This window comes from Microcaecilia unicolor, chromosome 1, assembly GCF_901765095.1.
Source record: "Microcaecilia unicolor chromosome 1, aMicUni1.1, whole genome shotgun sequence".
In the NCBI taxonomy this organism is placed as follows: Eukaryota; Metazoa; Chordata; class Amphibia; order Gymnophiona; family Siphonopidae; genus Microcaecilia; species Microcaecilia unicolor.
Window position 1 is genome coordinate 703,731,148 of NC_044031.1, and position 25,554 is coordinate 703,756,701.

Genomic DNA, 25,554 nt, shown 5'->3' on the forward strand with positions numbered 1-25,554 from the left:
GACCAAGTGAAGCCGGCGAAGTGCTCGTCAGAGACGGTCTTCTTTTTTCCATTATCGGCCGAAGCCGTCCATGTCTTCACTAAGCACCGTCCCGCCTTCCATACCCTGCCGGCACGCCCCCTTGAACTTTGGCTGGCTCTGCGACGGAAAGCAGTTGGAGCCGGCCAAAATCAGCTTTCGATTATACCGATTTGGCCAGGTTTAGGAGATGGCCGGCCATCTCCCGATTTGTGTCGGAAGATGGCTGGCGATCTCCTTCGAAAATAAACAGGATTGTGTCCCAAGACTGCATTATATATAATTGTCTATATAGTGATGGCATGGTGGCAAATTGTCAACTGCTCTGTTTGGATGCAACTGTCTAATCAAGAAGTGTAACCCCACACAGAGTGGCAGACACAATTTTGGCCATCTTGTTCGGCAGACTGGGTAGACCACACAAGTGTTTATCTGCCATCATTTACAATTTACTAGGTAAATGTTCCTAAATTTAGGATTCTGTCTCCTATGGAATTGCTGAAAAATACTTTTAAAAGAAATATTAGATAGGTGATGCCATGTCAACTGAGCATCTTGTATGCATAGAAGTTCTGCAGGGATCAATCTTATTGACAATGCTTTTTAATATCTATTTGCACCTACTGTGTGCATTATTGTAGACTCTGTGAGGGTCTTATATGCTGATGAGATTCAGATTTTTTTTTCCATTGACTAAGGCTGATCCCGATGGAACTTCTAAACTGAAAGAAGTTTTGATTACTGTTTTGACTTGGATGACCCAAAATAAATTACAGTTGAACTTCGGGAAAACAGAAGCTACATATGCTGTTTATGTGGTTTTGCCTTCCACTTTGTTGCTACTGGGAGTGACTGTTAAGACATCTTTACAAGTAAAAAAAACTTGTGAGTTTTGCTGGATCACTTGTTTTCTTTTCGAGCACAAGTACAAGTGCATGTGCGCAATCTTTTTTTTAGAGATGTGTATTTTGTGCAAATTGAAGCCATTACTGCTGCAGCAAGATTTTAAGAAGGTAGTCCAAGCTATGATTTTGGGAAGCTTGAACTACTGTAATATTGTTTACTTGGGGTTGCCTAATTCTTGTGTGCAGTCACTCCAGGTAGCGCAGAACTCGGTAGCATTATTGTTTTGTTTATCTAGAACAGAACATATAACAGTCTATCTCAAATGTTTGAAATGGTTGCCCATCAGGTACTGTTTTTTGTATAAATTCCTCATTTATCAAGCATTGTATCAAGACTCGTCCATTTATTTGAAACAAGCTGTGACATGTTGTGTACCGACACATGTATTGAGGTCACAAGATCAGTGTAACCTTGTACTACCTACTTACAACGTTTTCATTTGGACAACTAGAACTGGAGCTTTTTTTGTTGTAGCACCTGTAGCATGGAACAAGTTGCCATTATGTTTAAAGACTGAATTTCCACTTGTATGTTTCAAGAGAGTACATAAGTACATAAGTACATAAGTAGTGCCATACTGGGAAAGACCAAAGGTCCATCTAGCCCAGCATCCTGTCACCGACAGTGGCCAATCCAGGTCAAGGGCACCTGGCACGCTCCCCAAACGTAAAAACATTCCAGACAAGTTATACCTAAAAATGCGGAATTTTTCCAAGTCCATTTAATAGCGGTCTATGGACTTGTCCTTTAGGAATCTATCTAACCCCTTTTTAAACTCCGTCAAGCTAACCGCCCGTACCACGTTCTCCGGCAACGAATTCCAGAGTCTAATTACACGTTGGGTGAAGAAAAATTTTCTCCGATTCGTTTTAAATTTACCACACTGTAGCTTCAACTCATGCCCTCTAGTCCTAGTATTTTTGGATAGCGTGAACAGTCGCTTCACATCCACCCGATCCATTCCACTCATTATTTTATACACTTCTATCATATCTCCCCTCAGCCGTCTCTTCTCCAAGCTGAAAAGCCCTAGCCTTCTCAGCCTCTCTTCGTAGGAAAGTCGTCCCATCCCCACTATCATTTTCGTCGCCCTTCGCTGTACCTTTTCCAATTCTACTATATCTTTTTTGAGATACGGAGACCAGTACTGAACACAATACTCCAGGTGCGGTCGCACCATGGAGCGATACAACAGCATTATAACATCCGCACACCTGGACTCCATACCCTTCCTAATAACACCCAACATTCTATTCGCTTTCCTAGCCGCAGCAGCACACTGAGCAGAAGGTTTCAGCGTATCATCGACGACGACACCCAGATCCCTTTCTTGATCCGTAACTCCTAACGCGGAACCTTGCAAGACGTAGCTATAATTCGGGTTCCTCTTACCCACATGCATCACTTTGCACTTGTCAACATTGAACTTCATCTGCCACTTGCACGCCCATTCTCCCAGTCTCGCAAGGTCCTCCTGTAATCGTTCACATTCCTCCTGCGACTTGACGACCCTGAATAATTTTGTGTCATCGGCGAATTTAATTACCTCACTAGTTATTCCCATCTCTAAGTCATTTATAAATACATTAAAAAGCAACGGACCCTGCGGGACCCCACTAACTACCCTCCTCCACTGAGAATACTGGCCACGCAATCCTACTCTCTGCTTCCTATCTTTCAACCAGTTCTTAATCCATAATAATACCCTACCTCCGATTCCATGACTCTGCAATTTCTTCAGGAGTCTTTCGTGCGGCACTTTGTCAAACGCCTTCTGAAAATCCAGATATACAATATCAACCGGCTCCCCATTGTCCACATGTTTGCTTACCCCCTCAAAAAATGCATTAGATTGGTGAGGCAAGACTTCCCTTCACTAAATCCGTGCTGACTTTGTCACATCAGTCCATGTTTTTGTATATGCTCTGCAATTTTATTCTTAATAATAGCCTCCACCATCTTGCCCGGCACCGACGTCAGACTCACCGGTCTATAATTTCCCGGATCTCCTCTGGAACCCTTCTTAAAAATCGGAGTAACATTGGCTACCCTCCAGTCTTCCGGTACTACACTCGATTTTAGGGACAGATTGCATATTTCTAACAGTAGCTCCGAAAGTTCATTTTTTAGTTCTATTAATACTCTGGGATGAATACCATCAGGTCCCGGTGATTTACTACTCTTCAGCTTGCTGAACTGACCCATTACATCCTCCAAGGTTACAGAGAATTTGTTTAGTTTCTCCGACTCTCCCGCTTCAAATATTCTTTCCGGCACCGGTGTCCCCCCCAAATCCTCCTCGGTGAAGACCGAAGCAAAGAATTCATTTAATTTCTCCGCTACGGCTTTGTCCTCCTTGATCGCCCCTTTAACACCATTTTCGTCCAGCGGCCCAACCGACTCTTTGGCCGGTTTCCTGCTTTTAATGTATCTAAAAAAATTTTTACTATGTATTTTTGCTTCCAACGCTAATTTCTTCTCAAAGTCCTTTTTTGCCCTCCTTATCTCCGCTTTGCATTTGGCTTGGCATTCCTTATGATCTATCCTGTTACTTTCAGTATTGAAGGACTATTTATTTTGCCTAGCATTTTTTGTGCCCTCTTGATTTAGCTATGCTATGAACTCATGGACTGGCTTTAAGCTGCTACTTATGGTCTTTATTACCCTTGAATTTGTCTTTGTTTGTGCTATTATGTATTTTTTTTCTTTTTTTGTATTTCCGCCTTGGATAAAGGTGGTATATAAATAAAAAAATTGTATTGTATTTTATTTATGGTTATGAGAGTATTGCTATTTCTAATCTTTACTATGCTCCTGAGTTTCCAGAGTGTGCAGACTGGGGGAGGCTTTGATGAGGTGATGGTGACTCAAGATAGCTTGGATTTAACTCAATTTCTGGAGAATTCATCTGTGAGTCTTCCATAGGAAGGGCAAACCTTTTTGTGGTTGCAAAGTTTACATGTTTTATGATGTATCCTGAGTCACTCAGGTTTTTTTTTTGTTACATTTGTACCCTGCGCTTTCCCACTCATGGCAGGCTCAATGCGGCTTACATGGAGCAATGGAGAGTTAAGTGACTTATCCAGAGTCACAAGGAGCTACCTGTGCCTGAAGTGGGAATCGAACTCTCAGTTCCTCTTAATCTTCCCTTTGGTCCTAAACAACTTTAAAAACGTAAGACGTGTGACAGTGGGGCCTCTCGTCTCCCAACTGAACACAAAATTGTTAAAAGCAATAACTGGAGAAGATGCAGTGATTTATAAATGAGCCTCCAGCACTGAAATCGTGAAAATGAGACCTGCAAATCCTCTGTTCAGTTTGTTGCTGGAAGTGTCCAGACGTAGGCTGGTCACTGATCACGGATGCTTGTCCTAGAAGCTAAGCTGACATCCTTAAGAAAATGTCTGCAGCGGTCTGCTTTATTTACACCTTCCTTTGCTTGTACATTTCTTTCCACCTGGTACGCACGTTTCACTCATAGCTGAAAGTGAGTTATATTCAGCTACAGTAGGCTAAAACCTTTCATCACCGTGCGCCCCCCGGTTCCAAAGAGATTAGGTTAGGAAGAAGGTGTTGTCTTGCCTCTTGGAGCAAGTTTTATTCTTGTGTTTCCTTTATAAGTGTTTAGTTTTTTATGGGTAGAACAAGTGTTCTTCTTTGGATCTGTTGCAGATGGAGAATTTCTTTGTGGATAATGGTCCTGAAGCATGAACTATTCTTTTTGTAAAATACATAGGACACACAGGTGTGCATATCCATTTACCAGCATGTCCATTGGGACCAGCAATTTTAGAAATGGAGACACTTTTTAAAAAATGTCCCCCTCTCCAACCTCTCTGTTGCTTCAGCCAGGAGCTTCACAGGTTTCTGGCTGCAGCAACTTGAATAGCAGGCCCCAAATCTGGCCCACTATCCAGTAACCTATCCAGTAACTATCCAGTAACCTATCACTAGAGACCCAAGCGAATTCCACCTTAAAGAAAATGTTTTTCTCAATGTGGAAACTCAAACGCGTGAAACCATTCTTCCCGAGGGAAATATTTCGTAACATGGTACAGTCAATGGTACTAAGCCACGCAGATTACTGTAATGGAATCTATGCGGGATGCAAGGATCAAATCATAAAGAAACTTCAGACCACCCAAAACACAGCAGCCAGGCTTGTATTTGGAAAAACATGTTTTGACAGCGCCAAACCACTCTGCATTGGCTACCAATCAAAGAACGTATCACTTTCAAAATCTGCACAACTGTCCATAAAATTATCTATGGTGAGGCACCGGGATACATGACAGACCTTATTGACCTGCCAACCAGAAACACCACAAAATCTGCACGATCATACCTAAATCTCTACTACCTAAGCAGCAAAGGACTCAAATATAAATCCACCTATGCATCTAGCTTTTCCTACCTAAGCGCACAATTATGGAACGCATTACCAAAAGCAGTAAAAACTACACCCGACCACCTAAATTTTCAGAGAGCACTAAAGACAGACCTGTTCAGAAGAGCATACCCCACCGACCCAACATAAGAATACCTGGAAACTTGCGACACAATGTAACCAAAGACCGTAACGGACATTACCTGACTCTTCTTCCCCCTTTCCCTCCCTAAGTTCCCCCCAATTGTACCTACCATACATGTACCTCATTCTACCACAATATCACTTTGTATTCATTCATACTATGTATTTGTTCAGACCAGAATCGGCTAACACCGCTAACGGTTATATGTAAGCCACATTGAGCCTGCAAAAAGGTGGGAAAATGTGGGATACAAATGTAACAAATAATAAAAGATTCCTTCCACCTCAGACCCACCACACCTGTCTATCTTCCTCGAACCCTCTGATTGCATGAACACCCCTCCTCAACCCCCTAAATCCTCCCCACCTCTTACTAAGGACTCTTTCTGATGTCTAATGGATGCAGGAAGATTCCCTAGTCACTCCTCACCAAGTCTGGTCCAAGTGCCTCCCAAACCCCCAACCCCTAGTCCAACATCTCCCCTCCCCTAGTCTCTCATTGATATCCAGAATCTCTCTCCTTCCCTTCTAAAATATCCAGTATCTCTCTCCTTTATCCCCCCAACCAAAGTGTCTATGACCTCCCCCCCGCCACTGTTGTTGTTGCTGCTGCCCCTACCACAAGAACTGAGCTGAGAGCTTAGCTTGCAATGGCAGATCTTTCAGCATCTGTGTGCATGTGTGTTTAGGGAAGAACACATCATGCCTTATGATGTCAGAGGGGGTGGGACACAGCCGGCCTTAAGTGTGCATGTGTGCATGGTTGCTCAAAACAGCTTTAAAGGGATGCTATTGCTGGTTGTGGTGGTACTGCATTGCCCTCCAAAAGCCTGTTGCCATAGACAGATGCCTAGTCTGCTTAGGGGCTAGGCTGGCCTTGCTTCTGCCCCATCAGGTACCCAGGTACCTCTGACCCCTATTTTTATTTTATTATTTTATTTATTAATATTTGCTATACTGCCTTTGCCAACGAGCAGTTCAAAGCAATGTACAATACTCATAAAATAGTAGTCAAAAGGAAAAAAATAAACTACAATGGTGGATAGGAAAGAATAAGAGAAAACCTCGCACACATGACAACATTAACTGACATTAAAATGACAGAAGGGAGAGGAGAGATAATAAGGAGGTAACAAGAGGGAGAAGGCTACTCCAAACTGTGAAAACTGACACAACATCTAAAATGATGATGATGGAAAGGCTTGTACGAAAAGCCATGTTTTCATCAAAGTCTTGAATTTTTTTTAGGGATAGTTCACAGCGAATAGTAAGAGTCAAAGAGTTCCACATGGCTGGAGTTTCAAAGAAGTATGCTTGATATCTGGTAGATTCCAGAGTGGCACACCTAGGGCCAGGAAGGAAAAATCTATGGTCATTTAGAGAGCAAAGAGTATGGCAAGGGGAGTATGGAATGGTGAGAGAAGAGAACTCCCAAAAGCCTTAAAAATGAACATGAGAAATTTGAAACTAATACGCTGCTCAATGGGGAGCCAATGATGGGATCTGAATAAGGGGGAAATATAACCATGGCGGTGAGCATGACACTGGAGTCTCATAGCAGTATTTTGTAGAGACTGTAACTTTTTCAAGAGAGAATGGTTGCAGCCAAGATAGATGATATTACAGTAGTCGAGTTGGGTAGTGACAGTGAGTAGTGACAAGTTAAGGCATGGAAAGAGTCATGATCAAAATATTGCCAGATAATACAAGTGAGAATCCAAAATTACTCCAAGATAGCGGAATCATTCAACAGGTGTAATAGAAGTGTTGAAAAGAGCTAATGAAGAGCTGAGAACCAGCAGGCAACTGTTTTTTGCCTATTGAGTATGAACCTGTAGTCTGTGAGTCAAACTGACACAGCATTCAGACATTCCTTGAGGAGGGTGATAAAAGGAGAGAAAGGATTTGTGGGCCAAAGCAATGACATGAGACACCAAAAGATTGTAGCAAGAGGGCTGTAAGCAAGGACAAGACAGAACCTTGGGGAACACCACAAGTCAAAGGTCAAGAGGAAAAAGTGGAAGAAGCAGTGATGACTTGAAAAGAGCAACCTGAGAGAAATGAAGAGAACCAAGCTAGGTCAGAACCAGACATACCCAAGGAACAGAGGTAGGAAAGAAGCAGATCATGATCAAAAGCAGCAGAGAGGTCTAGTGAAATAGCAAAGACTATAAGGCACTTGTCATGATAAGAGTGAATTTCAGTAAGGAGGGTTGTAAGGACTGTTTCGTTGCTAAAGTGAAGTTGGAAACCAGATTGGCACGGATGAAGGGCAAGGGATTTTTTGACAAAAGAAGTAGCTTGGACAAAAACAATTTTTTCAAGGATTTTGGTTAGAAAACTGAGATTTGACACTGGAAGGTAGTGCGCCAGAGTTTGAGGATCTAGCAGTAGTCTCACAGTACTGCTGAGGATCAAGCTGCCAATGGGGTCAGAGGTGCCATTTTGATCCCAGGTGACTGACAGGCCAGGAGCAACTGGGAATCACTCCTCCCCCTGACATCAGGGAGAGCCCTCAGTAAAAGCCAGTGAGGGGTTGGGGTAGGGGATGGGGAAGGGGGCTCTTATGCTCTCACCAAGGGAGGGTGTGGAGGGGTGTAAAAGGTGTTATTGGCTGGGGTGGAGTGAGGTGAGTTCCAGGATTATGCCGGATGGCAGGGAAGCATCCAGAGGTAGGAGGGAGATGTCACTAGCTTTTGCATCTGCCCCTTCTTTGAAACCACAGTTTTAACTGGGAGCTGGCACTTGCATGTACATTGGGACAGATGCAGAAGCCAATATGAATTTTAAAAAATATAGACATGCCTTCCCAGGTATCCTCCAACTGCATTGCTGCCACTGGAGGGTGGTGCTTTAATATTGTGTTTTCAATCACTAGGAACAGGTAGGTTCCTTGGAGTCCTGCAGAAATTTCCTGCCCTTTGCTATTGAAAATGTGATACAGAAGCAGCTCTCACTACTGGCAACAATGTAGGTCGAGGACTCCTGCACAAGTTAGAGGAACCATTGTTTCCCATTATAAAATGGGAATGACACATCTATGTCTGAATCATGCCCAAATCACTCCCCCACTATGCGCCCTTTAAATCTCTGCATTCTGAGGGGTTTAAACGTCTAAATGGTAGCTTTCTAAAATCACTCTTTGGATGTGTGTATGATCTAGATGTGTAAATGTCACTTTTTCATGTCTAGATGCTTCTAAAAATACCTTCTTACTGTCACAAGTAGTTGCAAGATGAAAAATCTTACATATTCAGAAAGTCCTGCTTCAGATTCTTTCTGTGTCTGTGTCTTTTTCTCAATACTGTATGTCAGAACAAGCTCACTTTGTAATGTGAATGTTGTTTTAAAATATAATTCCAAAATGCCCCTGGGCCACCTTGTTACTTTGTAGTCAAAAGCATGCATATTATGAAAGTATATTCATACTTTCATGTGTTCAAAAATTCACTGATCTTCAAATAACTGACTTAGTTGGGTTATGCTGCATGAAAGGTTCCTAAGCCTTTATACATTCACCCTAAGATGTCTGGCTCAGGACCTTGGTGAACAGGTAGTTCATCTGTCTGCTTATCTATTTTTGCTAAAGTGTCTGAAAATGTAAGAGCAGAAAGGACCATTTCTTCCTTGCAAATATTTGACCTCCGGCAAAGAGTTCCAGAGCTTAAGTATTTCCATGTAACTTCCTTGAGTGTACCCTAGTCTTTGTAATTCAACTCTGGAATTCGTTGCCAGAAAATATGGTAAATGTGGTTAGCTTAGCAGAGTTTAAAAAAGGTTTAGATGGCTTCCTAAATGAAAAGTCTATAGACCATTATTAAATTGGACTTGGGAAAAATATTTCTGGGATAAGCAGCATAAAATGACTTTTACTTTTTGGGGGATCTTGCCAGGTATTTGTGACCTGGATTGGCCACTGTTGGAAACAGGATACTGGGCTTGATGGACCTTTGGTCTGTTCCAGTATGGCAATACTTATCTACTTATGATTCACTTCTACTTGTTCCACACCACTCAGGATTTTATAGACTTCAATCATATCTCCCCTTATCCATCTGTTTTGCAAGTTGAAGAGCCCTAACTTCTTTAGTCTTTGCTCATATGAGAGGAGTTCCATTTTCATCACTCTTCTTTGAATCTTTTCTAATTCCGCTATATCTTTTTTGAAATATGGCGACCAGAACTGAACATAATACTGAAAGTGAGGTTGCACCATGGAGCGATACAGAGGCATTATAGTATTTTCAGTTTTATTTACCATCCCTTTCCTAATAATTCCTAGCATCCTGTTTGCTTTTTTGGCTGCCACTGCGCACTGAGCAGAAGATTTTAGCATATTATCTACAACAACACTTAGATCCTTTTCTTGAGTGCTGACCCCCAAGGTGGACAGCAGCTTCAGGTAACTATAATTCAGATAATACTTTCCAATGTGTATTTGTCCACATTAAATTTCATCTGCCATTTGGACGCCCAATCTTCCAGTTTCCTACTGTCTTCCTGAAATTTTTCACAGTCCGCATGTGTTTAACAACCGTGAATGGTTTTGTGTCATCTGCAAATTTAATCACCTCACTCATCATTCTGATTTCCATATCATTTATAAATATGTTAAATAGCACCAGTCCCAGTACTGATCCCTGAAGCACTCCACTATTCACCCTCCTCTGTTGAAAGAAATGATCATTTAACTTTATCCTCTGTTTTCTGTCCAATAACCAATTCCTAATCCACACCAGCACACTGCCTCCTATCCCATGGCTCATTAATTTTCTCAGGATTCTCCCATGAGGAACTTTGACAAAAGCTTTCTGAAAATTGAGATGCACTACATCAACCTTCTCACCTTTACCCACATGTTTATTCATGCCTTCAAAGAAATGAAGCAAATTGGTGAGGAAAGACTTCCCTTGGCTGAACCCATGCTGACTCTGTCCCATTAAACCATGTTTATTTATGTGTTCTGTAATTTTATTCTTTACAATAGTTTCCACTATTTTACCCAGTACTAGCGTCAGATTTACTGGTCTTCAGCTTCCTGGATCACCCCTGAAACCTTTTTTTAAAAATCGTCATTACATTGGCCACCCTCCAATCTTCAGGTACTACTGATGATTTTAATAATAGGTTACACATAACAGCAGATCAGCAATTTCATGTTTGAATTCTTTCAGTACCCTTGGCTGTATGCCATCTGGTCCAGGTGATTTACTAATCTTTCATTTGTTGATTTGGATCAATATGTCTTCCAGGTTTACCGACATTTCTTTCAGTTCCTTCACTTCATCACCCTGGAAAACCATTTCTGGTGCAAGTATATCTCTTACATCTTCTTCCGTAAAGACCAAAGCAAAGAATTCATTCAGTTTCTCTCCTATGACCTTGTCCTCCGTAAGTGCCCCTTTTGCTCTTTTGTGATCTAACAGTCCTTCGGATTCCCTCGCAGGCTTTTTGCTTCTGATGTACCTGAAAAAGTTGTTTCTGTGAGTTTTAGCCTCTATGGCAAGTTTCTCTTCATATTCTTTTTTAGCCTTCTTTATCAGTGCTTTGCATCCTACTTGCCACTGCTTATGTTGCATCTTATTTTCTTCATTTGGGCCCTTTTTCCATTTTTTGAAGGGCATTCTCTGGATTGTAATAGCCTTTTTCTCTTCACCTCTTAACCAGGCCGGTTTTCATTTTTTCTTCTTTCCACCTTGGGAAATGTGTGAAATGCATCTGGTCTGTGTTTCCACGATGGTATTTTTGATTGTATATGCCTGATTCAGTGTCCTAACCTCTGCAGCTGATCCTTTTAGATTCTTTTTAACCATTTTCCTCATTCTGTTATAGTTGCCATTTCAAAACTTAAATGCAGCTACAGTTGATTTCCTTTGTGGCTTTATTCCAGATAGTTGCTCAGACTTGATCATGTTATGATCACTGTTTCCAAGGGGACCCAACATGGTTACTTCTTGTACTGTGCCCTGCACACCACCAAGGACTAGCTCTAAAATGGCTACCCCTCTTGTCAGTTTCTGGACCAATTGCTCCAAGAAGCAGCGTTTATTACATCTAGACATTTTATCTCCCTGGCACTCCCTGATGTAACATTTATTATTATTATTATTTATTGCATTTGTATCCCACATTTTCCCACCTATTTGCAGGCTCAATGTGGCTTACAGAGTTTGCTATGACATAGTCATTACATGATATCAGATATACGTAGTATTGAATAAAGATTAAGTAAGGGAAGAGAGTAGGAAGGTGTTAGGCAGGATAGTATGGAAGGTGGACTTTGATAATTGGAAGGATTGGTGAGGTATTTTTGTGTGTGGTTATGGGTTCTCTTTGTAGGCCTTGTTGAAGAGATGTGTCTTCAAGGATATGCGGAAGTTGGTTGTTTCATCAATAGCTTTCTAGTCAATAATGGGGTAATTGAAATCACCCATTAGGAGGAGTGGCCTAGTGGTTAGGGTGGTGGACTTTGGTCCTGAGGAACTGAGATCAATTCCCACTTCAGGCACAGGCAGCTCCTTGTGACTCTGGGCAAGTCGCTTAACCCTCCATTGCCCCATGTAAGCCGCATTGAGCCTGCCATGAGTGGGAAAGCATGGGGTACAAATGTAACAAAAAAAAATTATACTGTTGCCCAATTTGCCAGCTTTCTTAATTTCTGAAAAACATTTCTTCATCTGTCTGTTCGTTCTGTCCCAGCAGATGGTAGTACAGTCTTAGAAGAATACTCCTTCCCTTCACACATGCAATTTCTATCCATAATGATTCCACACTGATATCTGTTTCATGTGGAATGTTTATTTTATTTGACTCAATTCCCTCTTTAACATATAATGCACCCCCCCTCCAATTTGATTCTCTCTATCACTGTGATATAATTTGTACCCTTTACAGTGTCCCATTGATTGTCCTCTTTCCATCAAGTCTCTGAGATGCCTACTATATCTACCTCATCATTTAGAGCTATATACTCTAACTCTCCCATCTTATTGTTTAGGCTTCTAGCATTTGTATACAGACACTTCAAATTGTGTTTTTTCCTTGCATCCACATGCTACTTAGAAGTTGATGGGGATATTGTGCATCCTTTATTCTGCTCTCTCCTTAAACACACCTGGCTTTCTTTCAACACTGTTGAGTAGAGTGATGTGGTAGCCGTGTTAGTCCACTTTTAAGTGTAATAAATAGAAATAAAACAAAACATAGAAAAGAAAATAGGATGATACCTTTTCTATTGGACTAACTTAATACATTTCTTGATTAGCTTTCAAAGGTAGCCCTTCTTCTTCTAGTATTGTTGAAACCTCTCTTCTGGGTTTCCTTGAATGTTCTGTTTCAGTAGTATCCTTCATGGATACTCCACACCAAACCATGCATTCCTGGGCGACTGTCAGCTTTCCACCCCATTCTAGTTTAAAAGCTGCTCTATATCCTTTTTAAAAGTTAGCGCCAGCCTAGTTTCAGCCCAGTTAAGATGGAGTCCATCCTTTTGGGATGGATTCTCCCTTTCCCAGAATGTTGCCCAGTTCCTAACAAATCTAAATCCCTTATCCCTCATTTAGCCATAGAGGCTAAAACTCACAGTAACAACTTTTTCAGGTATATCAGAAGATGGGGGCAGTAGTACCTGCAGATGGGGGCAGATAGCAGGCTGCGGTGGAGGAGAAGGAGAGAGGGGAGTGTGTTGCCACTACTGGGTGGGCCTAAGTCAAAAATGGGTGTGCCTATGCTCATTTAAGCCCACCCATAACTACGCCATTGGTAGAATCAAGGATCATAAATAATTCACTACTTTGGGATGTAAATTCAAAGCCAGAACTTGACAAAAAGTGTCCCTCCTGGAACTGGGTACCTTGGCATTTCTGAACATAGCTGATTTTCACAGCACTAGAGCTTCAGTGGAGGGAATTATTTTAGCATATGATCAGAAAATGTTTGTGTGAAGAAATTATGTTCACCAAACCATTTCTTTCTCATTTGGTTGCTGGAAAATAGGGCGGTTGAATCACCCAATAATTTAGAGTTTTTCAGAATATAGTGGTCAACACTGTAAAGAATAAAGGGAACAATAGATGAGCCATAGTTTTTCATGCTATCACATGTGAAGATGTATAACCTTGCTGCACAGGCTACATAGCAGCAGCTGTGGTTAATCCTTGTTCATATATAGCACAGAATTCAAACAGATTGTCCTGCCAAGTTATTGTGAAAGCAGGAGTACAATTAAATCAAATGGTTCTGTCTTGCTAGTGGTTGGTATTTTAACTGGTATTTTAGCCTGCAGGAAAAAGGAGGTGATAGTGTCTTTGTATAAGTCTCTGCTGAGACCCCATTTAGAGCACTATGTGCAATTCTGGAGACTGCACCTTCAAAAAGATAGGAACATATTGCCATGAAGTGTATGAGGACAGATTTAAAGATCTGAATATGTATACTTTGGAAGAAAGGCTGGAGAGGGGAGATATGCAGTGTTGTGCTGTAGTCGGCTCGCACCGGCTCACGAGAACTGGTTGTTAGTTTTTCTTTTAATTTTGCGAGCTGGTTGTTGCACGAGATCAGCTGGGCCAGGAGCGATTCTCCTACATACGCTCTTGCCCATGAAATCTCACGAGAACTGGTTGTTAGTTTTTCTTTTAATTTTGCGAGCTGGTTGTTGCGCGAGATCAGCTGGGCCAGGAGCGATTCTCCTACATACGGTCTTGCCCATGAAATCTCCATTCTCCCTACAGAAAATGAATGCCATAAGTTTCAGCGGCAGTCTCGTGAGGTTGCCATGGGAACTCACAGCAGCCATTTTTAGTATGGAGAGTGGAGACTGCATAGGCAGAAACATAGGAGAATTGCTTCTGCCCCAGCTGACCACTGGACCACAAGGGCTGTGTAAGGTAGGCCTGGGGAGCAGGGAGTTGGAGGGGGCTTGAGTTTGGATAGTCATGCTGCCTGGTGCGCGAGGGACAGAAGAGGACAAGTTGTGTAGATGAGAGGGAGAGAAGGGGACAAGCTGCAGAGGATGAGAAGGAGAGAAGCGGTCAACTGTATGTGGATGAGAGGGAGAGAAAGAAACAAACAAACTGCGTGTGGGTGAAAGAGAAAGAAGGGGGACAAGCTGCACATGGATGAGAGGGAGAGAAGGGCAAGGAGAGGGAAACATGTCATACATGGAGGGAAGGGAAAAGGGAGAAATACAGCACATAGAAGGGGATGGAGAGGAGAGGGAGACGTTGCTCATGGATGGGAGGGAAAGGAAAGGGGGATATGCTGCTCATGGTTGTTTGCTTTTTTTGAAATATATATCTTTCCTAATTTTGTATTTAGCACAGTATGGAAGAAAATGTATTTCTGTTACTTTTACCAGTATTTTCACTGCATATAGAATCTGGCTTTTTTTTTGGGGGGGGGGGGGGAGATTTTCAGTTTTTGTCTGCCTGTTTTTTGTGGCCCCCTATTTTGTATCAGTTGAGGGTCTGTCCATGTTCTACATGTGCGACTGAGGTGAAGGATTCTGCTAGCATGTAGTGTCTATGTAGGAATATGTAACAGTCCAGCTTGTTCCAGTTTCCCAACACTGGGTATATTGGTATATAGGGTGAGAAATAGTCTGACAGTAACTCATAGGTCCAATTTAATGTCAATAAATTTATTGTGAAAAGAATTAGCAGATTGGGATGAATAGCAAACATCTTGGATAAATAGGAATCATATCCCCTTGTTTATTTATGCCGCCCTAGTGCTGGCCATGCGCTAATGCTGACACAGCCCATTCACTTTGAATGGGGTCTGTTGGTATTGCTGCACAGCAGCCACTAGTGCGGCTTAATAAACAAAGGAGCATAGGCTGGCTACAGATAAAAGAGTGCGGTGAAAATCTATTGGCCATTTGGAATTTACAGTAAAGAATATTATATGTTTTAATATTATTTGTAAATTGGGTGCTGTCTGCGCATATCATTTGTAACAACAGAATGTATAATACATTTACATACATATCTATGGGTGGGCTTTTTTTTTTTGAGAGAGAGTCCATTGTTAAACATTTACCAGCACACCACTGGAGATATGATAGAAATGTTTTAATACCTCCATGGCATAATTGCACAGGAAGTGAGTCTCTTTCAATTGAAAGGAAGCTCTGGAATGAGGGAGCATAGGATGAAGGGAGTAATCTAAGAAAATACTACTTTATAGAAAGCATAGTGGGTCCATAGAACAGTCTCCCAGTGGAGGTGTTGGCGACAAACTATATCTGAATTTTAAAAAAAACATGGGACAGACTTATATGGCAACAGGACTTCTAGCGGTAGCAGCGTGAGACTAGGGATCGTTCTGGTGATGGTACCAACAGAGCAGGAATGATTGGGATTGCTCCTGCCCTAGGACCACTGGATCATCAGGCATAGGGCTATTAGGTCCTCAGTGATGGATAGGGGTCCTTAGGGAATGGGGTGGGGGGTTGTGATCGGGTGAGCAAGGAGGTGAAGTGTGATCGGGTGAATTGGGGGAGTGTGATCAGGGGTGTGTGTGGGAGTGTGATGGGGGGTATAATCGGTCCCTTGGGCTATTTGAGCTCCGGCCTAGGAGTATTGGGCTGCAGATTTGAGGCCCGATGCTCCTGGTATGGTAAAATATTCACAGCTTTTAGCTAGGATTACTTTACCAGCATTTTAAAGCCATAACATGACTTGCGGTATGCATCTGGTATTCATCACAAGTCGTGTTATGTTTTTTACATAGTAATGAGCTGCATTACATGCATTTTCATGATTTGCATCTCATTACTATGCAACCCCTAGTGGCATAAATATTACTGCATTAGGGTGAAACAACCTGCATTAGAGTCCTTTAAGTCACCTTAAGGGACTAATAATGCAGGTTATTGCCCTATCACAGCTTGATAACTCCCCCCCCCCCCCCAAAGTTGGTACAATATTTCCATATACTTTGTTCCTGCTACTTTTATGGACAGCATAGAGGGTGGAAACTACACATGTATATTTGAAGATTCATACAGTTTTCACCCTCAAGCACCAGCTCTAGCACCTATGTTTAGAGTAGCTAAATATAACCACATGAAGACACTGGGTGGCTATATTTACCTGCTCAGCAGCAAGGCCATTTTCAAACAGGAGATCTGGCTGTGTAACTCTTTCCTAGAAGGATAAAACTGCATAAATAAATGCCTGTATTCCAGTCTGAGACTTCTAACTGCTATGGCAGTGATTTTCAACCTTTTTCATCTCACGGCACACTTACAAAGCACAAAAATGGTCAAGGCACACCACTGGAATCTTACCCAGACCTACCCATCCCTGCTAAGTTCCATTCCATCCCCACCCATACCTGTAACCTTCAGAAGTAGTTATTTCATTTAATTATGCTACTGAAGTACATTAGAGCACCAATATGCCTGCTACTGAGAAATTGGAGCAGGGCGGACTGTTACAGCTTCCTAAACATACACCATATACCAGCAGAATCCTTCGCCTCAGTTGCAGATGGAAACATGACTCTCATCTGATACAAAATAGGGAACCACAGAAAACATGCAGACAAAAACTGAAAGCAGAGGTAGCGGACTCTACATGACTTGCAACACCAGAAAAATAGAAAGAAACGCATGTCCTCCTGTACCGTGTAAAATAAAGCCTACCGATGTAAATTCTCAACACCAACATAATTCAATCACTAAAAATAAAATCAATTTTTCCTACCTTTGTGGTCTGGAGAATTTATTGTTCTGATCATCTTGTTCCCAATCTTTGGTTCTGCTTTCCTCTGTCTATGCTCTTAACTCTGTTTCCAGGGCCTCCTTTCCATTTGCAATTTTTTTTCTCACCAAATGCCCTATGTCTGTTTGACACTAATCTTTCGCATTCAGCTTTCATCAATTTCTCTGCTGCCTCCTCAAACCTATTTTGTTTTCCCTTTTTCTTCCCTTTATGTGCAGCCTGTCTCCTATCTTCCCTTCATGTTCAACTGGTCTCCTCCCTTCCCTTCTCTTTTATGTGCAGCATGTCTTACTTCTTCGCTTCATGTTAAGCCTGTCTCTCCTCTTCCCTTCCCTATATGTGCAACATTTCACTCATTTTCCACTGTGGTAGTCTCTCCTCCTCCTTCTTTCCTGCAGGTCCTGGAAGCTCTCTCCTCTCTCCCCCAATTCCAGCACCTCTTTCCCTCTTCACATCCCCCTCTTCACCCAACTCATTCGACCTCTCTCTTCCCTAACTGACCTCCCTGCCCAACATCTCTCTCTCCTTCCTTGCTACCCCCTGCTCCAGCACCGCACTCCCTTCTTGTCCGTCATGCAGAAAATCTCTCCTTCCTTGACGCCTTGTGTCAATCTTCAAATTTTCCCAGGTTTGCTTTTCCATTTCTTCTCTTGTCATCTTCTTTTCCTTCTCTACATCTGTCTGCCACCGATCTGCTTTTCCACTCTGTCCTCTCTAGCACCTGCCTACTGTGTCCCTCCCCCTCCCCCTGTGTCCCTGTACCTTCTACTGCCCAGCTCTTTCCCCACATCCAAGGACAGGCATGTCTCTTGATCTGTCTCGTTCCATCTTTGGGTTCAGCGACTTTCCCATTCTTCCCTCTGCTCACCTGCCCCCCCCCCCCCCCGTATCTCTCTCTCTCTCTCTCCTTCTCTCTATTACTCTAGCCTCTCTCGACTCCCACTCTCTCACTGATCTCTCTCTCTTATCTCTAGATCCTGACAGTCACCTCCCCCTCCCCAGCATCTCTCTCCCTCCCTGCCTCGTGGTCATGTATCTTTGTTTCCCTAACCACCCTGTACTGTTCTGCTCTGCTCAGCTCAGCTATGGGCAACATTTTTCTCCTCTCTCCCCCCTAAGTTCAGGCATCTTCCACCCACACCAGCGGACCCCCCAGACTGGCATCTTCCATCATTGCCCCCTCCCCTCCCTGAACCAGCATCTTCTACCCGCGCCCATGCCCCCCCCCAGAACTGGCATCTTCCACCCACATCTACCCCCTGTGCCCGCCCACCCCTGAGAACCAGCCTCTTCCATCCACGTCCCCCCATGAGGTCCAGCAAATATTTTTATGCCTTTCCTCCCTGACGCTCTTCCAACCTTCTTAATCAATGCCAGCAGCATTGGCAATCTAGGTAAGCCGCTCCCTGAAGCTATTTTCTGCAGTTCCTGCCTATGCAGGGACAGGAAGTTGCATCAGAGGAAGTGGGAGCTGCAGAAAGAAAGCTTCCAGGATTGGCCTGCCTTGATCACTGCTGGCACTTAATGAGAAGGTTGGAAGAGCATTGGGGGAGGAGGAAAGGAATAAAATGTTGGCAGACCTTGGGGGGGGGGGGGCAGGTAAAAGATGACGGTTTGCATGGGGGAGCACGAGTAAAAGATGCCATTTCAGGTGGGGGGCATGTGGCGCATGTGGAAGATGCAACAAATCTCTGGGATCCCTGCAGCACACCTGGAAAGCTGTCACGGCACATCAGTTGAAAAATACTGTGCTGTGGGCTCCTTTGAAGGTTCAGGATATACTGCCTGATATTTAAAACCATTTAACTGGCCAGGAACAGCTCCTGGCCAGTTAAAAGCACTTAACCGGCTATCAGGCAATATTCAGCGGGAGATCATCGGTTATCGCCTGCTGAATATTGCCGGTTAGCGCTTAGTGGATAACTTGTTATATTGTTGGGCTCATTGTTGAAAGAGAAGGGCCAGTGGCGTTCCTAGCCTCGACCCTGTTCCGGGGCAGAAGGAGGGAGCTGCTGCAGCGAATGAGAGAATTTAGCGAGCGTAGCGAACTGGGAGCAGACAGGCGCGCGCTGCGGCACCCCCCCCCAGCGGTGTGCACCCGGGGCGGACCGCCCCCACCGCCCCCCCCCTTGGTACGCCACTGAGAAGGGCGCCCATCTTTCGACACAAATCGGGAAATGGGCATCCTTCTCCCAGGGTCGCCCAAATCGGCATAATCAAAAGCCGATTTTGGGTGCCCTCAACCGCTTCCGTCGCGGGGACGACCAAAGTTCCCGGGGGCGTGTTGGAAGTGTAGTGAAGGTGGGACTGGGGCGTGCTTAACACATGGGTGTCCTCGGCCGATAATTGAAAAAAGAATGACGTCCCTGACGAACACTTGGCCGACTTTACTTGGTCCTTTTTTTTTACGACCAAGCCACAAAAATGTGCCCTAAATGACCAGATGACCACAGGAGGGAATCGGGGATGACCTCCCCCTACTCCCCCAGTGGTCACTAACCCCCTCCCACCCTAAAAAAATTTTTAAAATATTTTTTCCAGCCTCTATGCCAGCCTCAAATATCATACCCAGCTCCATGATAGCAGTATGCAGGTCCCAGGAGCAGTTTTAGGGGGTACTGCAGTGCACTTCAGGCAGGTAGACCCAGGCCCATACCCCCCACCTGTTAAACTTGTGGTGTAAATGTGAGCCCTCCAAAACCCACCAGAAACCCACTGTACCCACATGTAGGTGCCCCTTTCATCCCTTAGGGCTATGGTAGTGGTGTACAGTTGTGGGGAGTGGGTTGGGAGGGCTCAGCGCACTAGGTAAGGGAGCTATGCACCTGGGAGCTTTTTCTGGAGTCCACTACAGTGCCCCCTAGGGTGCCCGGTTGGTGTCCTGGCATGTTAGGGGGACCAGTGCACTATGAATGCTGGCTCCTCCCACGACCAAAGGGCTTGGATTTGGTCGATTCTGAGATGGGCGTCCTCGGTTTCCATTATTGCCAAAAATTGGGGACGACCATCTCTAGGGGCGACCATCTCTAAGGTCGACCTAAATTTCTCAATTTGGGCATCCCCGACCGTATTATCGAAATGAAAGATGGCTGCCCATCTAGTTTCGATAATACGGGTTTCTCCGCCCCTTCGCCTCATGAAAACGTGGGCGCCTTGTTCAATTATGCCCCTCTGTGTGATATAACCAGCTATCCACTAATATTCAGCACATCACTGACTAAGTCACTGAAATAGCAGGCCTATCTTTGGCCAGTTTCAACTTAACTAGCCAGTGCTGAATAGTGGCTTCACTGGTTAAGTTGAAACTGGCCAAAAAACACTCATTCAATGCTGGTCATCGGAAATGGCTCGCATTGAATATACGGGCTCAGGGCTGAACACGGGAATTAGTCTGCCTATCACTCGCTGTCTGAATAATGGGCCCATGGACTCTAGGCTTCGCCTTTTGTTGAAGAAAATTTACTTTGACAAAAAAAGCACCAAGGGCCTCTAGGACTGGGATACCATATAGATCTTTATTCTCAGACCCGAACCAGGCCGTGTTTCGGCATCTGTGCCTGCGTCAGGGGTCTTTTGGGATAATGCAAATTTATATTGAGGAAAACAACTTCCACATACATATATGTTGTGCAAAGGTTACTTACCAGATACTCCTCCTGCTACATACACTGCCATAGTTACTGCCATTGCAAACCCAGCACTGACTGTTACAACATTCCCAGCTTGTCCTCGACTCAGAACAGTCTGAGCGACACAACCACATCCAAAAGCCTGTGGTACAAAAATGATTGAAAATCATTAGATGGCTGTTAAATATCAGTACAATATCCATAATGTAAACTCTCATGCTAAAGAGGCAAACCTTTACTTTTAAGTGTAGTAAGAGATTTTTGGAGATATGGGGTACTTATGTTCAATCATTAGCCCCAAGAATTTGGAGACTTATTTTGAATAATTTGCACTTATGATTGCTTAATCACTGCTATTACAGTAGGGTGAGATTTTATTTGTGTCATGCATATGTCCCTTCAGAATTTTGTTGGACTGACAAAGACAATAGTTAAAGGGAGGGGAGGGAAGCAGGGAGGATTAGGGATGGGGTTGGCTTATGTTGGGTTACATAGAATGGGGGAAATACGATAATAGGATGAGGAGCTATAAGAACCAAGGTCTCTTGTCTGGAAATTTAGATACAATACAGAATTTTTCTTTCCCTTCTTTTCTCTTCTATAGGATAAAAAGAAACTTGAGAATAGTTAAGATATGTGTAAGTTATCTACTATAATAAAAAGCACCTCCAATGTTCTGAAGCTGACCATGGCACACTTGAAGTGAAGCGTTCGTAAGGTTCGTCAGTCTGTCACCATCTCTCTCTGTCCCGCCCTAGCATCAAAACGTGATGACGTCGAGGGCAGAACAGTGAGAGGGAAGGGCACGTCACATGCATGAGGGTGTCATCGTCCCTCCCTTCCAGTTCGAGGCCCCCTCCCTCCGATTTTTAAAAGTCATCTTCACTTACCAAGTCAGGGTTACGGCGGCCGGCAGCAGCGGTAAAACGTGTACAGGCTCGGCCCTTCTCTTTCTCTCTTAGCTGTGGTCCCGCCCTCATTTCCTGTTTCTACAAGGGCGGGACCACAGCTGAGAAAGAGAGAGAAGGGCCGAGCCTGCACGCGTTTTACCGCTGCTGGCCGCCGCCGTAACCCTGACTTGGTAAGTGAAGATGACTTTTAAAAATCGGACGGAGGGGGCCTGGAACTGGGAGGGAGGGAGGAAGGGAGGGCCAACGACCCTGGAACTGGGAGGGAGGGAGGAAGAAGGATGGGGGACCCTGGAACTGGGAGGGAGGGGGGGGGACCCTGAAACTTGGAGGGGGGATCCTGAAACTTGGAGGGAAGGATGGAGGGAGGGACCCTGAAACTCAGAGGGAGGGCGGACCCTGGAACTCGGAGGGAGACGACCCTGGAACTCGGAGGGAGGGAGGGGGATGACTCTGGAACTCGGAGGGAGGGGGGAGGATGACCCTGGAACTCGGAGAGAGGGACGACCCTGGAACTCGGAGGGACAGAGGGGGGACGACCCTGGAACTCGGAGGGAGGGGGGATGACGACCCTGGAACACGGAGGGAGGGGGGACACTGGAATTGGGAGGGAGGGAGTGGGGGCCCCTGGCACACACTCTCAATCTCACACACACACTCTCTCTCACAGACACACTCACACCCAGTCTCACTCTCTCTCTGTCTCACACACACACTCGCACATTCACTCTCTCAAACATATACACTCTGAGGAAAACCTTGCTAGCGCCCATTTCATTTTTTTGAGAAACAGGCTTTTTTTACTAGTGTTCCATAAATTGATTGTGATTTTGTTTTGGATTATTTTGGTATGATTTTGCTATTTGAAATACCAATAAAATAGATTACATTTTTTAAATTGTACTCAGCAGCCATTAGCACAGAGTTTCAAACAGATATTGAAAATGACAAAAAGTTATGTAAAAGTAAGCAAAAATGTGCTTAAAATGAGTGGACTGTGCTAACAATGGAGTGATACAACGTAAACATCCCCAATAAATGATCCATGAACTGTTAAAATGGGAAAGAATGTTCTAAAAACAGGCAACAGATCTTCTAAGACTGTTTGTTGTGATTTTCAAAATAAAAAAAGTAGTAACTTATTTAGCATATGTTCAGGAGATTCTTGAAGGACGGCATATTACACTGATTGTTATCTGGATTTAGCTCACAACTTCTCATTAGTAGATCAAGTTACGTTCAGGTACAATAGGTATTTCCCTGTCCCTAGAGGACTTTCAGCCTAATTTTGGCCCCTATGCTCAAAAGAAAACTCTGGTGCTAGAGGCCATTAGCGCTGTACTAGCGCCCACATTTACCTGCGCAGAATATTCAGAGGGGTCTAGTGTCGGAAACAATGAGCTTACCAGTCACTAGCGCAGATAGCATGCAAATGTAGTCAAGCTCATGTTAATGAGGTCATTTCGTATTCCTCCCCAATGCTCAGAAAAGAGCACCCGAAACAAAAGTGCCTTGCCGATACAAAAAATATCGCCAGGTCAGAGCAGTTTTTAGACTGTTGGAAGAGAGGGTTTCCGATGATTCTCATGCTTCTTTGTGCAAAATCTGCTGGTTCTGCTTGTTTTTGGAAGTAGAAGGAAGCTTGTGCAAGGCCTTAAGCTCTGGTCAGGAGAAACAGCAGACTCAAAGCGTCCATGCTAAAAAAAAAAACTTTAAACACTCAAAGTGAATGCACACAATGGCATCTGTTTCCTGTGTCTAAATATAACCATCCAAGCTTAAAACAGTTTTTAAACGCTTATATTTAGGCCACAGAAAACAGACACCAATGTGTGTTTCACGTTCAGGTTTTGCCAGGCACATGCGCACAGGAGCCGAGCTTACCATAGAACTCTTCTGCTCATGCGCCAAGCACAATCCTCCTGCCAAACTACTTAATGCTCAAGAGTGAGCATATATTTGCATCTCATTAGCGTGGAGCATTAGGGCATTTTTCTGCGCTATTCCAACTGTATTTTTACAGCATTATTTGGAATAGCGCCAAAGTTTTGAGCATCAGGGCGTATCTGAGGTAATGGAAGGTAAAGTGCCTTGCCCAAGGCTACAAAGACTGTCAGTGAGATCTGAACCCTGGGTTAACCTGATCTTAGGAACAGGCAGAGGGAATCAACCACACAACACAAATAGCACCACAAAGAAAGTGTAGTTGGTCACGTGGAGGGGCATAATCGAAAGGGGCACCCAAGTTTTCCCGAGGACGTCCTCGCAGGATGTCCCGGCAAAGGGGCGGAGAAACCCGTATTATCGAAACAAGATGGACGCCCATCTTTCGTTTTTATAATACGGTCGGAGACGCCCAAATCGAGAAATTTAGGTCGACCTTAGAGATGGTCATCCTTAGAGATGGTCATCCCCAATTTTCGGCGATAAAGGAAACCAAGGACGCCCATCTCAGAAACGACCAAATCCAAGCCATTTAGTTGTGGAAGCAGCCAGCATTTGTAGTGCACTGGTCCCCCTGACATGCCAGGACACCAACCGGGCACCCTTGGGGGCACTGCAGTGGACTTCAGAAAAAGCTCCCAGGTGCATAGCTCCCTTACCTTGTGTGCTGAGCCCCCCAAATCCGCTACTCACAACTGTACAACACTACCATAGCCCTAAGGGGTGAAGGGGGACACCTACATGTGGGTACAGTGGGTTTCTGGTGGGTTTTGAAGGGTTCACATTTACCACCACAAGTGTAACAGGTAGGGGGGGGGGGAATGGGCCTGGGTCCGCCTACCTGAAGTGCACTGCAGTACCCCCTAAAACTGCTCCTGGGATCTGCATACTGCTGTCAGGGAGCTGGGTATGACATTTGAGGTTGGCATAGAGGCTGGAAAAAAATATTTTTAATTTTTTTTTAGGGTGGGAGGGGGTTAGTGACCACTGGGGGAGTAAGGGGAGGTCATCCCCGATTCCCTCCGGTGGTCATCTGGTCAGTTCGGGCACCTTTTTGAGGCTTGGTCGTAAGAAAAAATGGACCAAGTTGTCCAAGTGCTCGTCAGGGACGCCCTTCTTTTTTCCATTATCGGTTGAGGACGCCCATGTGTTAGGCACGCCCCAGTCCCGCCTTCGCTATGCTTCCAACACGCCCCCATGAACTTTGGTCTTTCCCGCGATGGAAAGCAGTTGAAGACGCCCAAAATCGGCTTTCGATTAAGCCGATTTGGGCAACCCTGGGAGAAGAATGCCCATCTCCCGATTTGTGTCGAAAGATGGGCGCCCTTCTCTTTTGAAAATAAGCCTGATAGTACCAGTGGCGTAGCCAGACAGCCAATTTTGGGTGGGCATGAGCCCAAAGGGGGTGGGCACAAAATTTTCTCTCTGTCCCTGCCCCCTTCCTCCCCGCACTCTCCACATCTCCCCGGGCACCTCCCAATTCAAAATATAGTTTAGCTCATAAAGATCCCCAAGCTCTGTCAGCTGAAAACTTCCTCCGAAGACAACCAGAAATCCCTTTTACCAAGCTTGGCAGGCAGCAGTAGCAACAATGCTTTGAGACACTGATGCTGGCACCCCATGCATGCTTAGTTATCGGTGGCACAAGGATGTTGCCGCCATCTGCCAAGCTTAGCAGAAGGGAGTTTTGGCTGCTTTTAGAGGAGGTCCTCAGCTGATGTAGGTTGGGGATCCCCACCAGCTACAGCAAGGGTCAGGACTAGTGTTAGACATGCTAGGGCCCAGATCTCACCAAATACAGAACAAGGGATCACAAATTAGAAATAAAAATATGTAGACAAAAATTGAACTCAGAACCTCGGCATGTTACAGTGGAGAAATAAAATCAGAAA

General features: G+C 44.3%; 1 protein-coding gene across 1 annotated transcript in view; it reads right to left on the reverse strand.

Moving 5' to 3' along the window:
- AQP9 (aquaporin 9) overlaps positions 1-25,554 on the reverse strand; it is a 109,464-nt gene that overhangs the window by 55,019 nt on the left and 28,891 nt on the right. Inside the window, exon 2 of the mRNA XM_030188875.1 lies at positions 20,826-20,952. Coding sequence (XP_030044735.1) covers positions 20,826-20,952 — 127 coding nt within the window. The remainder of the gene's footprint in view (positions 1-20,825; positions 20,953-25,554) is intronic.